At 50.0% G+C, this 16,670-nt stretch overlaps 8 protein-coding genes across 8 annotated transcripts; 5 read left to right on the top strand and 3 right to left on the bottom strand.

Moving 5' to 3' along the window:
- Window positions 1–483: 483 nt before the first annotated feature.
- N7525_006587 (putative PHD and RING finger domain protein) lies at window positions 484–2,380 on the top strand (the record flags this gene model as incomplete). Its single annotated transcript, XM_002568899.1, has 2 exons — window positions 484–715; window positions 792–2,380. The coding sequence occupies 2 exons, from the start codon at window positions 484–486 to the stop codon at window positions 2,378–2,380; spliced, it is 1,821 nt and encodes a 606-aa protein (XP_002568945.1).
- Window positions 2,381–4,968: 2,588 nt separating this feature from the next.
- N7525_006586 (uncharacterized protein) lies at window positions 4,969–5,208 on the bottom strand (the record flags this gene model as incomplete). Its single annotated transcript, XM_061213778.1, has 1 exon — window positions 4,969–5,208. One exon carries the CDS (start codon window positions 5,206–5,208, stop codon window positions 4,969–4,971), a length of 240 nt encoding a protein of 79 aa, XP_061068209.1.
- Window positions 5,209–7,041: 1,833 nt separating this feature from the next.
- N7525_006585 (flavin-containing monooxygenase) lies at window positions 7,042–8,679 on the top strand (the record flags this gene model as incomplete). Its single annotated transcript, XM_002568901.1, has 1 exon — window positions 7,042–8,679. One exon carries the CDS (start codon window positions 7,042–7,044, stop codon window positions 8,677–8,679), a length of 1,638 nt encoding a protein of 545 aa, XP_002568947.1.
- A 145-nt stretch (window positions 8,680–8,824) lies between these two features.
- N7525_006584 (uncharacterized protein) lies at window positions 8,825–10,987 on the bottom strand (the record flags this gene model as incomplete). The annotated part of the gene is made up of 3 exons (XM_002568902.1): window positions 8,825–10,718; window positions 10,772–10,851; window positions 10,898–10,987. The coding sequence occupies 3 exons, from the start codon at window positions 10,985–10,987 to the stop codon at window positions 8,825–8,827; spliced, it is 2,064 nt and encodes a 687-aa protein (XP_002568948.1).
- Window positions 10,988–11,379: 392 nt separating this feature from the next.
- Window positions 11,380–12,766, top strand: N7525_006583 (zinc-binding dehydrogenase; the record flags this gene model as incomplete). The annotated part of the gene is made up of 7 exons (XM_061213777.1): window positions 11,380–11,418; window positions 11,467–11,536; window positions 11,606–11,673; window positions 11,735–11,800; window positions 11,851–12,025; window positions 12,078–12,446; window positions 12,498–12,766. The coding sequence occupies 7 exons, from the start codon at window positions 11,380–11,382 to the stop codon at window positions 12,764–12,766; spliced, it is 1,056 nt and encodes a 351-aa protein (XP_061068208.1).
- Window positions 12,767–13,087: 321 nt separating this feature from the next.
- Window positions 13,088–13,989, bottom strand: N7525_006582 (SDR family NAD(P)-dependent oxidoreductase; the record flags this gene model as incomplete). Its single annotated transcript, XM_002568904.1, has 2 exons — window positions 13,088–13,321; window positions 13,369–13,989. 2 exons carry the CDS (start codon window positions 13,987–13,989, stop codon window positions 13,088–13,090), a joined length of 855 nt encoding a protein of 284 aa, XP_002568950.1.
- A 408-nt stretch (window positions 13,990–14,397) lies between these two features.
- N7525_006581 (alpha/beta hydrolase) lies at window positions 14,398–15,537 on the top strand (the record flags this gene model as incomplete). The annotated part of the gene is made up of 2 exons (XM_002568905.1): window positions 14,398–15,320; window positions 15,378–15,537. The coding sequence occupies 2 exons, from the start codon at window positions 14,398–14,400 to the stop codon at window positions 15,535–15,537; spliced, it is 1,083 nt and encodes a 360-aa protein (XP_002568951.1).
- A 593-nt stretch (window positions 15,538–16,130) lies between these two features.
- On the top strand, window positions 16,131–16,619 carry N7525_006580 (uncharacterized protein; the record flags this gene model as incomplete). The annotated part of the gene is made up of 1 exon (XM_002568906.1): window positions 16,131–16,619. The coding sequence occupies one exon, from the start codon at window positions 16,131–16,133 to the stop codon at window positions 16,617–16,619; it is 489 nt and encodes a 162-aa protein (XP_002568952.1).
- Between the last annotated feature and the right edge of the window lie 51 nt (window positions 16,620–16,670).

Here is a 16,670-nt window from a genome sequence, read left to right as displayed (position 1 = left end):
GGTTATCTGCGATGACTAAGGTGAAAACTGTTCACCTGGGCACCTCCCTGGGCAAAGGTGTCCACTTGGACAGGTGGTGATTCGGGTTTCAGCTAAATCATGCCTAGTGTAGTCATTTTTAATTTGTAGAGCGGCCACCTTTCTCTAGGGACTTTGTATAGGTTCGCGTTGTACAGGGACCTTGATGGTTGCAGATGTCCAGGTCAGATACTGATAGTTATAATTAAAAAGGACTTGTACATATGTATAAGTTAATCATTTAATCATTTAATCTTCTCAATATCTTGAAATAACATTATACTAAATACTAAATACTAAAATATTGAAGTCCAAAACCCACATCATTTGCCTCCGTCACGTTCCTGCTTTGCGTTAGTCCGGTAACCCGGCCCACCTTCAAAAGGCGCTCCCCACACCTTTCTCGCTTCTACACTTCTCGAGCGCTCTTCATGGACTTCGCTTTCTCTAATAACTCTGTCGCTCATGTCCGATACCTGTATTGTTTGTTTAGGAGACCTTGGTGAAGGGGCGGGTGATCCTCTTGAGCCTGTTATTGGTTTAAATGACTTCACTGGCGACTCTCAAATCGCTCAGCTACTTCCCTGTGGTCATATCCTACATAATAATTGTTTAAAGCCATGGGTTGAACGAGCAAACAGTTGTCCGATATGTCGGCGCAGTTTCAATATGGTGGAGTTGAGTGATAACGTCGGAGGTATGACGCTCCCCCTTCCTTTGACTTATGATATGCTTCTTGCTTTATAGAAACTGACCATATTGGTTTGTTGTAGGAACTGTTACTTCATCCTACGCTGTCCAGGATCGAACCCAAGTGGCCGAAGTCGACCCTTCCATGATAATCGAATATGCGGAGGATGACTTGACCGATTTTCAACCATGTACAATTTGCGGACAAGCCGACAACGAGGACGTTCTCCTATTATGCGATGGGTGTGATGGGCCTTCTCATTTATATTGCCTAGGTTTGGATGAGATCCCCTCGGGGTCATGGTACTGCCAACAATGTGAGGAGCCGCGTGCTCAGGGACTGGCTCCCGAGGTATCAGCACGGCCGTCTCGAGCGATCGAACAGCGGAGTCGACGAACTAGGGCGCAGCAGAGACGACTGCAGAATCGGACTCAAACCAATTCTCTACATTGGGCACGAGTCTGGCAGTCTGTCTGGGACCATCTGAATCTCGATCTTGATTTCCCCTTCGACGACGATCGATCTGCCGAACGTGCGATGCAACAGCGTCGTCGCGAGGAGGCCAACCGGCGTGAATTCCAGGCTTGGCAACGCCGCTTTGAAGTCGCTGAGCGACAAGGTGGTGGCAGTCGGTTCCGCGACACAGCATCCCTGTTCGATCTTGATCATGCCCGACCATCGCGACCTCGGCCTCCTAGAGTTCCAACACCGGAGCCCGAGTCCCTAGAGGAGATGCGGGCTTGGAACGCCTTTGAGAGGGCACGAGAGATCGAAAACAACCCGAGTGCAGCCAGAAAGCGCAAAGAGCCGACCATGTCGCCGTCTCCGGAGCCTACAGAACCAGAGCGCAAGCTGAAGCGTCCTCGGACGAGGAGGCCGCAGGAGCTCGCGGCTCTCGCACAGCAAACTCAAAATGGTGAATCATCCAGAGCTGCGAGCTCCAGTGTACGACCGGGTGGTGATACCTCCGGACCAAGTTTCCTGTCATCACTCTTGAAGGAGGTCGAAGACGCACCCAACCATTCATACGGACCTTCGGCTTCGACATCTGTCGCTCCTGGCGACCACCCATCTCCTGGTCCCTCTTCTCCCTCCATCTCTCCCGCCTCATCTCGGTACTCCTCCCCTCTCGTCTCAGCGGCCACACCGCCACCTTTCCCACGCAGCCGCCCCATCTCTCCCCTTCAATTATCCTCCCCGGCCCAACCCTCATCTCCTCCTTTCTCTCCCGAAGTGTCCTTGTCGGGTAGTCCATCGTCGAATGGCGCGAAAGAAGACAAACCACAACGCCAGCCCGGTCGCCCTCGCTCCCGCATTCCCCAACGAACACTGTGTTTTGGGGCCTCCCGCTCCCCCGACTCATCCCCTACTCGAACTGGTCCATCCCTAGCTCTCAAAGCCGACATCCAGAAAATGGTGGGCACCGGATTAAAACCCCACTATAAGAAAAAGACTATATCAAAAGAACAATATACGAACATCAACCGGACCATCTCTCGCATGCTCTACGAGCGGGTCGGGGATAAGGAAACGCTTGAGCCGGATGAACGCACCAACCTCGAAACAGAGGCCAAGCACGAAGTGCAGAATACAATTGACGCACTGAAGATGAAGAGCAAAGACAAGCAGAAACAGCGCATGGTGGCGACCGACACAGACGGTGATCTATAATGACTATACCACGACCTCTCCCCGGCATTTAATGGCGTTTCTTCTCATCTCAGCGAATCATACCTTGGCGGAATGGATGCAATGTACAACTGGCGTTTGAGCCTTGCAGGCTGTTTTCTTCCTGTCTTCCTTTTCTTCTTCCGCGAGACATCTCTGAGAAATGTTTTGTTTGTAACACCCCGCTTCGATGGGTGGGATCATTGTGTTTTCTTGCGGAGCTAGTCTATTCCCGCGTTCTCTTTGCTCTATATTGTGTTAAATATTATTTACCTTCTGACCGTAGGGGGAGAGATGGCCACCTCTGGGTAGCCTCGCCATCTTTGGTTTATCGGGTTTTTCTATTTCCTATTTGGGGCTTGTTCGCTCACTTGTAAAGACCATTCCTTCGTGCATAATCTCTGACGAATAATTTATAGGAAGACAGCGGCAACTCCTGATCCGATCGCGGATCAATTTGACTGCACGTCTATAGATGGATCTAAATTAGAGTACATATAGTAAGTACGAAGGACATTGACATCTGAGGATAAAGCTGATTCTGAACAGGGTGATACCACCGGAGTCCGGCTACGAAATGTACCGGAATTGACAGTTAGCAAGGAATAAGCTAACAAATGTGCCCTCGCACTCGCTGATTATCAGTCAAATCGTCATTCTACGCATTTCCCTCAGCAGTCCCAGACTGATCCAGCTTGTGATTTTCCCTTGCACACGCAATCCCGGCGCATAGCGAGGTGTTTTATCCTTTGAAGATGAGCATACCGGCCTAATCGGAAATCGGCTCTAGCACAACCAAACACCACACTCCATTTCCGTTAAACAGATACGTCGAATAAGGCCAAAGAAGCTGATATCTACCCACCGGGAACCCCTACGGTAACCGGCAGCGAATCGAGCACGCGTAACTCGACCGGGTTGATTTTAGGGCGTGAACGCTTACACCAACCCATTGGCGATCATGCCCAGGAACGCAATGATAAAGATCAGCTAGAGCGCATGTTTCCTAGTAGCCTGGTCAGCCTTCCGGCTTTATAGTATGTGTTTCACGCGGAGTTGCTAGACCGCAATCTCGCTATGGTGTGGTGTAGTCTTGTTCATTGAACCTGCGTGCTCATACGTACTATGTGTTATGGGAGTATGGCACTAGACCCAAATTACGATCGCTGCGTCTGCCATACAGTATATGTACATGTATTGCCAGGAGTGTGTTAAGTCCGTAGCTTATTAGCGGTAACCTCGCTAAGACCCATGGCTAAAACTGTCCAAAGCCCTCAAAACTGCACCTTTTCCAAAACTCTGTGATTTAGTAAAGTAGATGGTTACTTGCACCAGTTTTATGGGATTTCCCCTGGCACTTCCCGTTGAGATTAAATGTAGTCGCTCTTTCGGGTCTATCTTCGCTTGTAACATCCCTATGGTATATGCACTACATGTACTATTTGCCCTCACCCCGTCGTGCTTTCCCTGTATTGTTGTGCGAATCCGCACCGAGAATCCCATTTCCGGACCACCCTCAACTTCTATTGACATTGGAAAGAGATATTACAACGAGCTACTGGCTGGAGCCCACCAGGCAGAAACTCAATCTCGGACAGAGTAGCTCACACAGCAACACCGACTCAACCGTCACCAGCGTCTACGGGTGGATCCTGAGGATGTCTTGCTCGGGATTGCCAGGGACGGAGCAACCCAGTAGGCTGTGGGTAGCGCAATCTAATAGTGTTGGGGCTATGTGATATGCTTAAGGAAATCAGAGTTGGTTGACCTCAAGTACGCAATATTTCATGTTGGAATTGTCCATGCTCATCACTAAGACGATCTTAGGATGGAATGTTCGAATCAAATATCTCGATGTCCTTTTTCAAAACGCTAAGCCACGTAGCCGCAAGTTGTTCCATTCCTCTTTGCTCGGCTCCCACACTGAAAGGTGAATTCCGGATTCTTGAAGATCGACAGTGCTCTTTGGGGGTGAGCATGCGAAAGCATTGAGCTGAAACAGGTCGAGGTTGGCTTTAGATCGAAAGTGGATGAAAGTGGATCCTGGCGCATATGCTTTCATGACAGTATCATTGAACGCGAATATAAGGACGACATGGCTCTTTTTCTTGTCATCGGCGCTATTAACAGTCTCGCCTTCATCAAAAACTCAAGCGTATAGACCGAGACTTGTTTTCTCAATAATGGCAAGGGTATTCTGTCGCGTTCATAATATTGGGATCCTGTCACTACTGACGGGCCAGCCGTGAGTAGTTTAATCTGCTTTGTCCGTTGATTTCGGACTGCTGAGAAAAGAGCCGAACGATACGGCATAGGTGAGGAGCCTTCCATCATCCTCTTCGGTTGGACGGAGTGCCACAGCGAAGGCTAGCATCCTTCACATGGTTCAAATATGGACCATATTTGTGAATTCGAACAAACGCTTCTTGCTTGACGAAACTATGTGTTGTCTATATCCGTCCCGACAGTGTCCACTCGCCAAATGCCATAGCACGACGGGGTCGCCTATCGGCCAGCGGTTTGGTTTGATATCGCCGTCCGAGTTATACTGGGTGGGCTGGGCGAGTAGGTGTCGAATGTCGCTTTCCTCTTTAAAGGCCGTTCGGATCTCGTGATCCTCCACCAACGGGACCTTTATTCCGCCCACGACCCGTGAATGCTGCACATGCCCGTGCTGGGATCCGGCTTAGAGGCGATGACTGTGCCAGGGGCTTTATGTATTGCCGCCCTGTGGCCTTAAAGCCTGCGAAGCACATATTGACTTCGAACAAGGCCCCACGAAAATGCCCAATGTTGTCCTCTACCCATGAGGTCTCTGGGCCATCGTACATAGTTTTGGCGAACCGGAGGGTTGCTCGTTGCAACAATGAGAAAGACCAGGGCGTCGGAGAGTCGGACGTATGGTGATTATACGAACGTGCCGTTCCTATCGTACATGGTTTCGTCGTGCAGTAACCACCTTCGCGCGCGCCTCCGGATGATGGAGCATTCACTGAGCGTAACGGTTCATCGTTTCGATGTGGCCACAGTACGCATTTCGGGGCTCTCGGTGGGCTCGAGAAGAGGGTCTCCGCTGGATGCTTGGTTTCGGTGGAATGATACCGTTGAGCAGATGTTAGTGAAAGGTATACGGCAAACTGAAAGAATAAACGATGGGCGAATGGTTGAGAAGTCAGGGAAGGATACTGGAACAGGAGGGGCGAGCGTATGCCTGTCAGATGTAATATGCGTTAAGGTATAAGTGAGAAATACATGAGAGAGCGCGAGATAGCACGAGATTTTCGTCAATTTGTAGGACCGGGTTTCTGAATGCTGGTAGAGAGCTGTACGCCTCTTACTATCTTCTAGCTTCCAGGTGTGTATGCGGGGCGACTAGACTGATATGCTGGGTTACTGATCGCACACGAAGGGCTTGTTGGGGACTCGGTGTATATGTCTACCCATGGAGAACCTTCCTATATGCCTTGAGCCTGAGGGGGGAAGCGTGCGACCATGACAGAAAAATGTTCTGAAGAGGTGAATTGAACAAACTGGGGTTGACATGCCCAGGTGAGATGATGGGATGCGTTGTATAGCCTCTTTAACAGAGACTCGGTAAGGCATTTGGGGCAGGCATTTTGGCACCAGAGCTTTGATGTGTGTTACGTCAGTAAACAACATGGATAACCGTGGAATTGTGTATGCAACTGACTGTAATACTCGTTCAAAGGGTGGTATTTGATGAAGATATTCTTCAACATAAGGAGATTGTGAATCGGTGATTTTGATGACTTGAAAGCAGGGAAGCGGGAGTTCATAGATGCTGGATGTGAGGAGGGAAGATGAACGGGTGATGAGTGGGAAGATTGTCAGACCTCGCTTTGAAGCATCTGGCAATTCCTCCAAACCGAGTAGACTTATGGAGTGATTCTGACTTCAAGTGAAGAGTAGGTAGTGATCTACTCGGCCAGGTTGCCGTCCAAAGGTCGGCCCTAGTCGCTTCCTAATCCGCAACCTACCTGCCTACCTAGATACCTATATATGTAGGTATCAACAAATGTAGTGACATATTCTGTCTCGAAGGGTTGTTCCTTCCTCGACACCTGCCAACTCCACACAGCTGCTTCTTAAATAGCTGGTTTGACCCCGGCGACTCGATACCCCTAACCCTTCAACATGGAAGATCCTTGAGGGGGTTAATGCGGTTGTGGATCAAGTGGAGGAAGATCTCGTTCCTTTCTTTTCTTACTTTCCCTATTTTTCAGGGCGTTTTGAAGGTATTTTCGTTTGCTTATTGGGTGGTCAGTTGCTGTGTCGAGAGTGAATCGGCTTGATAGTTTGCTTCTTTGGGTCGTTGAGGGTTCCTACAGCTAGTAGACCCAGAGCTTTATCTTAGTATTTCTTCTAGAACAAGCCAGCTGTCTTATATCGACGGAACTAAGCAATAGCTCTGCTTTAAGCACCTTGTCTGGCAACTTTTCCGTATATACATACATGTACTCGGTGTATCTCGCTGATTTCGGCTTTGTACAAGCGCATACCGGCTGTATTTCTCTTCCCCGCAACTTGTCTGGGAAACTTCCGGCACGTCGGAGCCCGGCATATGGCAAGTCTATAGATAGGATGGGTATATCCCCAAATATCGCATCCATTTAAACGACTCCGGCACAAATCACACTTGAATCATGGGCAGCATCCAAGAGCCGAACTTCTTCCCGAAGAACAAAAACCTCGACTACGATGTCCTTATCATTGGCGCCGGACTTTCTGGCATTTACTCGCTGTATCAAATGCGACAATTAGGCCTGCGAACGAAAGTCTTAGAGGCCGGCGGTGGTGTAGGCGGAACATGGTACTGGAATCGATACCCAGGCGCACGCTTCGACTCTGAAAGCTATTCATACAATTTCTCATTTTCCCAAGAAGTCCTCAATGAGTGGAACTGGTCAGAGCACTTCGCCTCGCAGCCCGAGACACTACGGTACTGCGAGTTCGTATGCGACAAATTCGATCTCCGCCAGGACATGCAATTCGACACGCGCGTCACTGCAGCCCATTTCCAAGACGACACCAAGTCATGGCTTGTAACCGACGAACGGGGACAACAGTACAACTCCCGATTCGTGGTCACTTGTATTGGCATTTTGAACAACTACACTCTACCCAATATCCCGGGAGTCCTGGACTACAAAGGCGAAGCCTTCCACACTGCCCGCTGGCCAGCAGAGCAAGTCGACTTCACGAACAAGCGCGTCGCAGTTATCGGCACCGGCGCAACCGGCATCCAAGTAATCCAAGAGATCTCCAAGACAGTAGGCCATCTAACCGTGTTCCAACGGACCCCGAACTGGAGCCTCCCCCTCCGGAACGCACCGCTCACCCCAGAAGAGATGGACGAAATCCGAACCCGGTACCCGGAGATATTCCAAAAATGCGCGGAGTCCTGGCACTGCTTTATGCATGTACCGGACAAGCGAAGCACGTTCGACCTGAGCCCGGAAGACAGGCAAGCATTCTGGGAGGAACTGTATACGCAACGCGGGTTTGCGAAGTGGATGAGCAACTTCGGCGACATCAACACGAGCAAGGAGGCGAATGCGCTGTTTAGCGAGTTTATCGCGAACAAAATCCGCGAGCGCGTGCATGACCCTGTCACGGCGGAAATTCTTATTCCGAAATGTCATGGGTTCGGAACGAAACGGGTGCCCATGGAAACGCGCTACTTCGAGGCGTATAACCAGTCCAATGTGCGCTTGGTGGATGTCAAGTCCAATCCTATCGAGTGTGTTACCGAGTCTGGTATCAGGACGAGGGATGAATCCTTTGAGTTTGATATGATTGTATATGCTACCGGGTTCGACGCTGTGACTGGGTCTTTCACGGCTATTGATTTCCGCGGTTTGGATGGGGTGAAGCTGAAGGATAGGTGGAGTGAGGGTCCACGCACGTTTTTGGGTCTGTTTGTTGAAGGCTTTCCTAATATGATGATGGTTATGGGGCCGCATCAAATGTTTGGGAATATCCCTCGCAGCGTGGAGTATGCTGCAAGCTGGGTGGCGAGGTTTATCGAGTTCTGTCGAGACCGGGGTATTACATTTGCTGGGGCTACGCGGCAGAGTGTCTTGGATTGGACGGAGCATGTTCATACTTGCGCTGCCGGATTGCTTGCTAATGATGTCGATTCTTGGATGACTGGTGTCAATAAGAATTTGGCGCATAAGCAGAAGAGAATCATTGCGCGATATCAGGGTCCGGCGCCTGGATATCGAAAGCGTGCAGAGGAGGTTGTCACACGGGAGTATCAGGATTTGGTACTTGAATGATTTTGTTATATAGCATTGACATAAAACACATTCAGTTTTGCAGAGTATGACACGGTACGGAATACGAAACTACCTTCGTAGTATTCAATAAAATAGCTGAGGATGGGGTAGTGCTATCGAAGGGAATCTGGGGCCTGTAGGGTTATCACATAAAAAGATTCATCTCAAGGGTATCGCAAGGCTCAAATAAATCCTGAAACTGAAGCATAGCATCAGCAAAGGCATCATCATCAAAGAAAAGCTCCTCAGTATGCGGAACTAGCAGTCTGCCAGCAATGCCACTAGTTTCAGTAGTCGCAAACGGGAAGTAGGCAGTCCAATCAATGCCATCCGCCATTTCCATATACACCGTTCCATCACCCATACCAAGATCCGGACCAGGCGCTCGCTGCGAGTCAAAGTCCGGCGCTGTAGCACCAGGCCGCAGACGGCCAAATCCCGAGTGGAATACTGCGGCAGTGGGCCACATAATACGCAGCTGGTCCACGGCTAGAGTCAAGATATCTAGATCTTCGTTGGCGCTCTTGGCCAGTCCTTCGATTCGAAGGGCCTGTAGCAGCGCAATGAATGCCGTACCGCAATACCACCCTGTTATAGCCATAAGGAAACGGGTTCCCCCGCGTGATAGAATGTCCCGCATTATGCGAGCCACGCATGATGCGGCGAGTATTGCTGGTGGATATGCTTGTGGAAGAGGCTGGGACGGAGATGATCGCTGAAGGTGGATTATGATGATGACGGCCAGGTATGGAAGATGTAGTTGATGCACGTCTCTATTGAAACGGGTTGTGCGATCTGATCCAATGGGCAGTTGCAGATGGGGAGGGAGTGACTGGACCCAGCCGATGAGATCGCGGGCCAGAGATGCCGGGAATGCGGAAGATCCGGCGTCGCTGGAGCGAGCGAGGTATTTTGCGACTTTACCAATAATAGCGCAAAGGCGGACCCAGTAGATGAATACTTCAGCTTTGGTCTTATCCGTATCCTGGGCGAAATCTTCCAATGTGGGTTCTGACAGGGTACAGTCTTCGGGGTCAATGACACATGGTTTGCTTTGGCACAGCGCAGTCAATCGCTCGCGTGCAAACGCCGTCCACCATATTCGACGCCGGAGACTGAGATCAATCTGTTGACGTAGGGGATGGTTCTTAGCTGGCTCCCGGTGTACACCTAGTTGTTGGCAATGTCGGATAACCACTGAAGTCCACCACCAAGAAGAATGGCGATGGAGAATAGTTGGAGGCCGTGGACTCCACCAATAAAATAGAGAAATGGCTTTTAGCGACGTCATGACATCTGCCTCTTCGTCGTTGTAGAACCTGGTGCGAGCTCGCTCGTAATAGCCGGCAGGTCCATCATGTGGAATCATGGGCGGTTTGATATGGCTACCAACCACTGCCAGGGCATTTACCAGTAGTGGAGATCGAGCAAGCTCTTGTGAGAGGGTTTCTCGGTCTAGGACTGGACACCATGGGTAGCAGTACTCCCAGTATGTTTCTGCGAATGTTTGTTGTAGGTCTGGGTCAGGTAGATTGGGTACCTCGGGCATTCTTTCAGCAATGAGCCGCTCTTGAGCTCGAGCATTTGTTTGTAGCTCTGGTAGAAATACATGGCCAATTGGATAGCTATCATTATGCTCCGAGTGGTCTTCTGTTCGTTGAGTGGCAGGAGAATCATTGGCCATGGTTTGTATAGGCCTGCCCTGGGATTCAGGCGGCACTTGACCCGGTGACGGGTCATTTCTGTCATTTCTCAGTGACCATCCGATATTGTCAGAATTTTGGGTCTTTGCTTGCTCGACATGTGTTGGGGAGATGGAAGATTTCTGAAGCAGGTCTCCGGGGAAGTCCAACGACCGGCCATCATTTCCTAACCTGGTCCCAGGCGGTCCAGAGGATGGTTGATTGACAGCGAGATGATCCGGAATGGAATTATGTCGGTTTACTTGGGTACAAGAATTGGTAGAATTGGGCTCGGTTACCGGAGGTGTTAATGGGGCCACACTTGCAGCGGGCCGACCTCGTTTTGATGGCCTCGTTCTGTGACCGGGTCAGGCCATATACATCCGAAACGCCTTAGCAGAGTCACTCACCGGCATTCTTTGCCGCCAGATTCGCACTTGGTGCAGTTAGTATACCCTTGAACCCCTCGCGCTTGCAGGTCACATCTAATCTGCAGCCGTTAGCCTCTTTGCCGAGACTGTGGAGAACTAAATTACCTTCTTGCTATGACATGCCACACAGGCGAGCTCTGCGCGCTTTCGTTTGGTTTGGTTACCAGTGAATTGCAACCAAAGCGGCTCGGACATGATTGGAATTCTGTAAGGTTGCAATTTAAAGCATCAGTACGATACTCCACTGCCTTCACATAAGGCGGGGGAAAGCTATCCCCGCAAAACTCCTCGCCAAGCTTCCCCAGATATCCTCGGCTCTTCGGTTTCCCCCAGTTCCTTGCCGGTAATTTTGTCGATTTACTTGGCGTTCTGGGCCGGTATTTTGACTTGTTTTTCATCGTGCTGGCAGACTTTATTACATATATCAACTTATCTAGGCATGATGGAGATATCTGTGTGACGGTATACCGTATATAAGTATCTAGGCATCTATCACTACAAATGAAATTTTGGTTCTTTTGATCATCTCTTCGCCAATTACGGTAATAAATTCTAAAGCCTTGAGCAGCATGACACTACCATCCACAATGCATGCTTGGAGAAAGCATAAAGGGAACCCGAGTCCGGTATGCTAGCAGTCGTATTTCACAAACACGTCTCTGACTCCATCATAGATTTGGGAAGAGCTTCCTATACCCTCGACTCCTGTCACCGGGTTTCTTGTCAAGCTACTGGCATCCGGAGGTACTACCCAGTTCACGTCAAATTCCCGATATTCAACTTCTTACTTCTGATATTCCCTGTTTATAACAGTGTGTCATAGCGATCAACCCCTTCTGGACATTGAAGACCGGCCGCAGTTCAACGAGAAGTATACACTTGTATGAACATCTCTTCGCCGTCGGAATCCATTCTAAGAGCAAAGTTGACTTCTTCTCTCAGGGCCATGAAGGATGTGGAGAGATAATACAGATAGGAGAAGGAGTCACAGACAAAAGGTTCAAACTAGTAGGTGTACCACTCGCGGATATTGAAATATCACTGATTTTGAAACTCAGGGAGACCGTGTGGCTCTCCTTGCTGTTCCGGGATGTGGGTTAGACAACTGCTCTGAATGCTCGAGGGATCTGGCACAGCTATGCCCGGCAGGAATGCACCACGGGATTGGTCAAGACGGATTCTATGCTGAGTACGTCGCGGTCGATGTTCGCGCCGCGATTCCATTGCCTGATGGTAAGTTTCTCGCGATGAAACCGTCAAATACCTTAACAAATTCCGGTAATAGGTGTTGAGCCGGCCGTCGCTGCAGTCGCTACTGATGCTGTCACTACAGCTTATCATGGTATTACTCGCCGCGCTGAGGTCAAGAAAGAAGAAACTACTTTTCTTTTTGGACTTGGTGGGCTTGGTTTCAATGCGCTCCAGATCGTGCGCGCTATCGGGGCTAGAGTCATCGTTTCCGATCTGCGGCAGGAAAAGCTGGATGCTGCTCTGAAGTTGGGTGTTCCGGCAGAGGATATCGTTCCAGTTGGGAAGTCCGTGCAAGATTTTGTCAAGGAAAATGGATTGCAGGGGAGAATTGATACCGTACTTGAATTTGTGGGGAGCAACCAGACTAACCAGGATGCGCAACAGATTGGTAACCATCCTCGCTGTATGTCTTTTTGATCTACTCTTTTGCTAACGCTATATCCTTCTCGAACAGTGCGTCCTGGGGGGAAGATCCTGTGTGTTGGCACCCTTGATCTCGTCAATGGATTGGACATGAAGATTGGAATTCGGAAAAGACTAAGCATTATCTTCACATATGGTGGACAGTACCGAGATCTGGTGGAGGTGCTTGACCTGATTGCCAAGGGAGTCATTCGGCCTCAGGTCGAATTGGGGAAGTTGCAGGATTTCCCGAGAGTTCTCAAAGAATTGGGAGAGGGCAAGATCAAGGATCGGATAGCATTAGTGTCAGATCTTGTATAAGTTGTATCAGGAGATATCTAATGCATTTGTATCCTTGAGTTTGTGGAAGGATTTAGATACATGATGGTTTTCACGAGTTGCATATAGAAAATTGAAAAAGACATCGTGGTGTTCTCTAAGGTCTCTAGTATCGTCTCGTGTCAACCCGGTATCCAAACTATTCAAGTCCTACATCTCGAAGTATAGAGTCGATACAAGCGGCCGAATCTTTTTCTGATCATGACTGGAGGGATTCGAAAGAGAAAATGAAAATGATTTATGGATCTATAGGGGCCATGAAAAGCGCTAAACGTCTGAGGAAACCGCTATCCGATCTTAATTTCAAGCATTGACACTTGCGCTCTTCGTCATTCCAATCCCCACAGCAGCTGTCGTCCCTGCGTCAACAGGCAGAATAACACCAGTCATCCACCGAGCATGAGGTCCAGCAAGGAATACCACAGCTCCGGCACAGTCCCATCCATTTCCTTCAGTTCCCAATAGGCTTCGTTTCCGACGGGCCTCACGCGCCCCTTCACTCATTCCCTTCCCATACATCATAGGCGTATACAGCATCTAGTATCATCAGCTTCGGTTCTACACAATGAAAACGATGAACATACCCCTGGGCAGACGCAGTTTACACGAATACCATCGGGAGAGTGGTGCGCCGCCATAGCACGGGTCATGTTGACTATGGCACCCTTGGCAGTAGGGTATAGCAGATGAGGCGTACCTCCCTTCAACCCAGCAACACTTCCCATGTTCACAATACTCCCTTTGATCTCGCCGTCATTTCGACTCATCTCAGGGATGGCGTACTTGGCCATTTGGACCATACTTGCAACATTGATCTCCATACTCTTGGCCCACTGCGTCATATCAACTTCCACCGCAGTGCCCGCCGCGCCCCCAATTCCGACATTATTGATTAAAATATCCAGTCGTCCAAACTGTTCAACTGCAAAGCGCACCGCCGCTTGGCAGTCTTCTTCAGACGTGACGTCTGCACGAATCGCAAGCGCTCGTCCGCGACCGGGTTTCGAATTCACGATCTCCACGGTCTTGTTGGCCCACTCCAGGTTGAGGTCGACACAGATTACGTCGCAGCCATCATCTGCAAGAAGAATTGAAATCGCGCGTCCGTTTCCGATGCCATCGCCGAGGCAGCCTGCGCCTGTTACGATGGCGACTTTGCCGGCTAAAGAACGCGAAGGGGGATCGGAGGGAATGCCGGACTCCATGATTTTGATCTGATAGTTCAATTTTCAAATGAGATTATTAGTCAACTATATCCGAAAATTAAACAGACGTACATGCTATCTACCCTTATACCTGCTGCATCTGTTTTCATTCACGGCATACCTAAATAGTCCATCTTCATGCGGGGCTACCGAATCCTCAGATGTTGCTGTTACCGGTAGCCGAGCCGAGGTGATGTGGGGGTAGAGATGATGGCGACATGTCTGTGAATGTATCCGACTGCATTCAAGTTGTACAGGATTTTGTGCATTGAGTGCCCCTCCACTGCCCCTCTGTCTTTTTGCTCGGGTTTATTAAGTCCCGATAGATGATCAACATCTTGGATATTCCTTATTTCTTATTCTTCCCCCACCTTTCTTTTAGCAATAGAATTACCTTTAGTGACTACAATGGCCGACTTCACTGAATATGGTACACCCAGCGCCGAATGGGTCGCCCTCGAGCCGACGCTGCCTGAGCTCCCCAAAGACCTCTCAGTGGAACAACTGAAGGCATTGCTAAACAAGGGTCGTGAGGCATCCGCCGCCCAAGATATGGCCGATGGCCTTGCTGCCGCAGTCCAGCTACAAGACCACACGATCACAGCCCGTGACGGTACGCCCCTTGAAGCACGCAGCTACCGCCCCGCCGGCATCCCAACGTCCCAACGCCTGCCTGTTTACGTCCATCTTCACGGCGGAGGTTTCTTATTCGGAACACTTTCTTCCGAAGATGGAACTTGCTCGCGGATTGTCACCTCGCGCGTTCAGAAGGGTACCCCAGTCGTGGTCTTGAACGTCAACTACCGACACACTCCCGAATATCGCTATCCCACTGCCTGGAACGACGTCGAAGACGCATTCGTCTGGTTACACGATAACATTACCGAGATCGGGGGGATCAGCGAGCAGGTTGTTGTGGGCGGTATTTCAGCTGGCGCATGGTTGACTGCGTCGTTGGCGCTGGCTCAGCTGCGTGGCGATGATAACCGTCTAGCGGCCTGTCCCAAGATTGCGGGACAGGTCCTCATGATTCCTTGCGTTGTACAATGGGACCACTATGCGCCGAGGCTGGAGATGCTCAAGAGTCCTGATTTGTCGAGCTATGTGCAATGTGCCGACGCGCCTATCTTGCCGGTGACTCGAATGAAATTGTTCACCGAGCTTCTTGGGCTTGGGGACACCAAGGATGCCGCTGGAGATCGTCGGTTGAGCCCTGGAAATGCCACCGCAGAAGAGGTCAAGGACTTGCCTCCTACTACGTTTGGAATCGCGGGAAATGACCCATTGAGGGACGAAGGTCTGTTCTATGGACAGCATCTCGCTGCGAACGGGTGAGTTCAGAATATTCTTAAAAGTTGGGGGTTTTCAACTGCTAAACACTTTATCAGCATTCCTACCAATGTTCATGTCTTTCCCGGTGTCCCCCATGGATTTAGGAGGTACAAGCAGCTGCCCGACAGTAAGAGGTGGGACGAAGTCATGAGCGACGGCATTGCTTGGGCATTGACAAAGCCTGCGCCTGGTCCATTTGAAATTAAATCCGAATAGGACACCAGATTGTAGGACGAATATGCATATATCATTTTGGGATCTGTTAGTGGATACCAGGACCGGATATCAGCTAGAACATAGTCGTAGTTGCCCTGCTAGCAAAGTCGAATCAGGTATATACCTTCCAACCTTGGAACCTTAGGTTGTGCCAGATAAGGGAAATATTATCAACTAGGAAGTGAGGTCAGTTCAATAGGAAGGAGGCATCAATAGATGAAGAGAAGAAGAGTAGAATAAGACAATAGGCGATTCACCGCTCGGACCCACAATGCCGATTGTCCGATCTGGCAGCCGTCAATGCGAGTCTTCCTGTTCATCGACTCTGCTATTTCTTATTTCCTCTTGAGCTTCAATTGTCTGGTCGTTATGCATGTTTATTGTTCACTACATGCAATGTAATTCTAATCCGCTTTCAATCCCGCATTGAAAAAAAAAGGGCGGGCCCCTCCTCTCTGACCATCGCTTTTGCGCAAAGCGCCTGATTTCTTTTGCGCGATTCGGAACTAGAGCTATTTTCCTAAAAGCTCATAGCCTGGCCTTCTCTCGTGCTCAAGCGTTGTCCTGCGAACATCCGAAACCCACACACCACAATGCCCCCCTCCACCTCCACCAACGGAGCCTCCTCCACCCCCGACGCCCTCGAATCCGACCTCCTCGTCAAACTGTCCGCCAGCTGCGCACTCGAAGATCTGCAGGAAAACCTCCTCAGCTCTCTCCACCGCCTGGGCTGGACCGAAAAGGTCACCACCCTCGCCACAGAACTCCTCCGCGCCGGTCGCTGTGAGACCTTCGACGATGTAATGGCGGCAGTGCTCGCTTCAGCAGAGGGCCGAAGCCACCCCGCACTGGGGCCAAAGGTCGCGAACGGTGAATCTGCAAACGGAACAAAAGATACCAATGGTATCAAGAGAGGCAACAAAGCCAAAGATCACTCATATGACCCTCTGAAGTACATTGAAGAAATCGATATCCGCATCCCTGAGACGGTGGTCGACGAGGGTGTTCGTGGATTGAAGGATATCATACGAGAAGTGGCCGACTTGGAAGGCGAGAGTGCGCCCAACGGCGACAAGAAATAATGACAAACACCGGGCTGCTGGGAAAGCAGCATTCCAAGATGCGATTATGCA

This window comes from Penicillium rubens (assembly GCF_028828025.1).
Source record: "Penicillium rubens strain IBT 27055 chromosome Unknown utg000003l_segment0_segment0, whole genome shotgun sequence".
NCBI lineage: Eukaryota > Fungi > Ascomycota > Eurotiomycetes > Eurotiales > Aspergillaceae > Penicillium > Penicillium rubens.
This window is presented reverse-complemented; position numbering and strand designations above follow the sequence as displayed.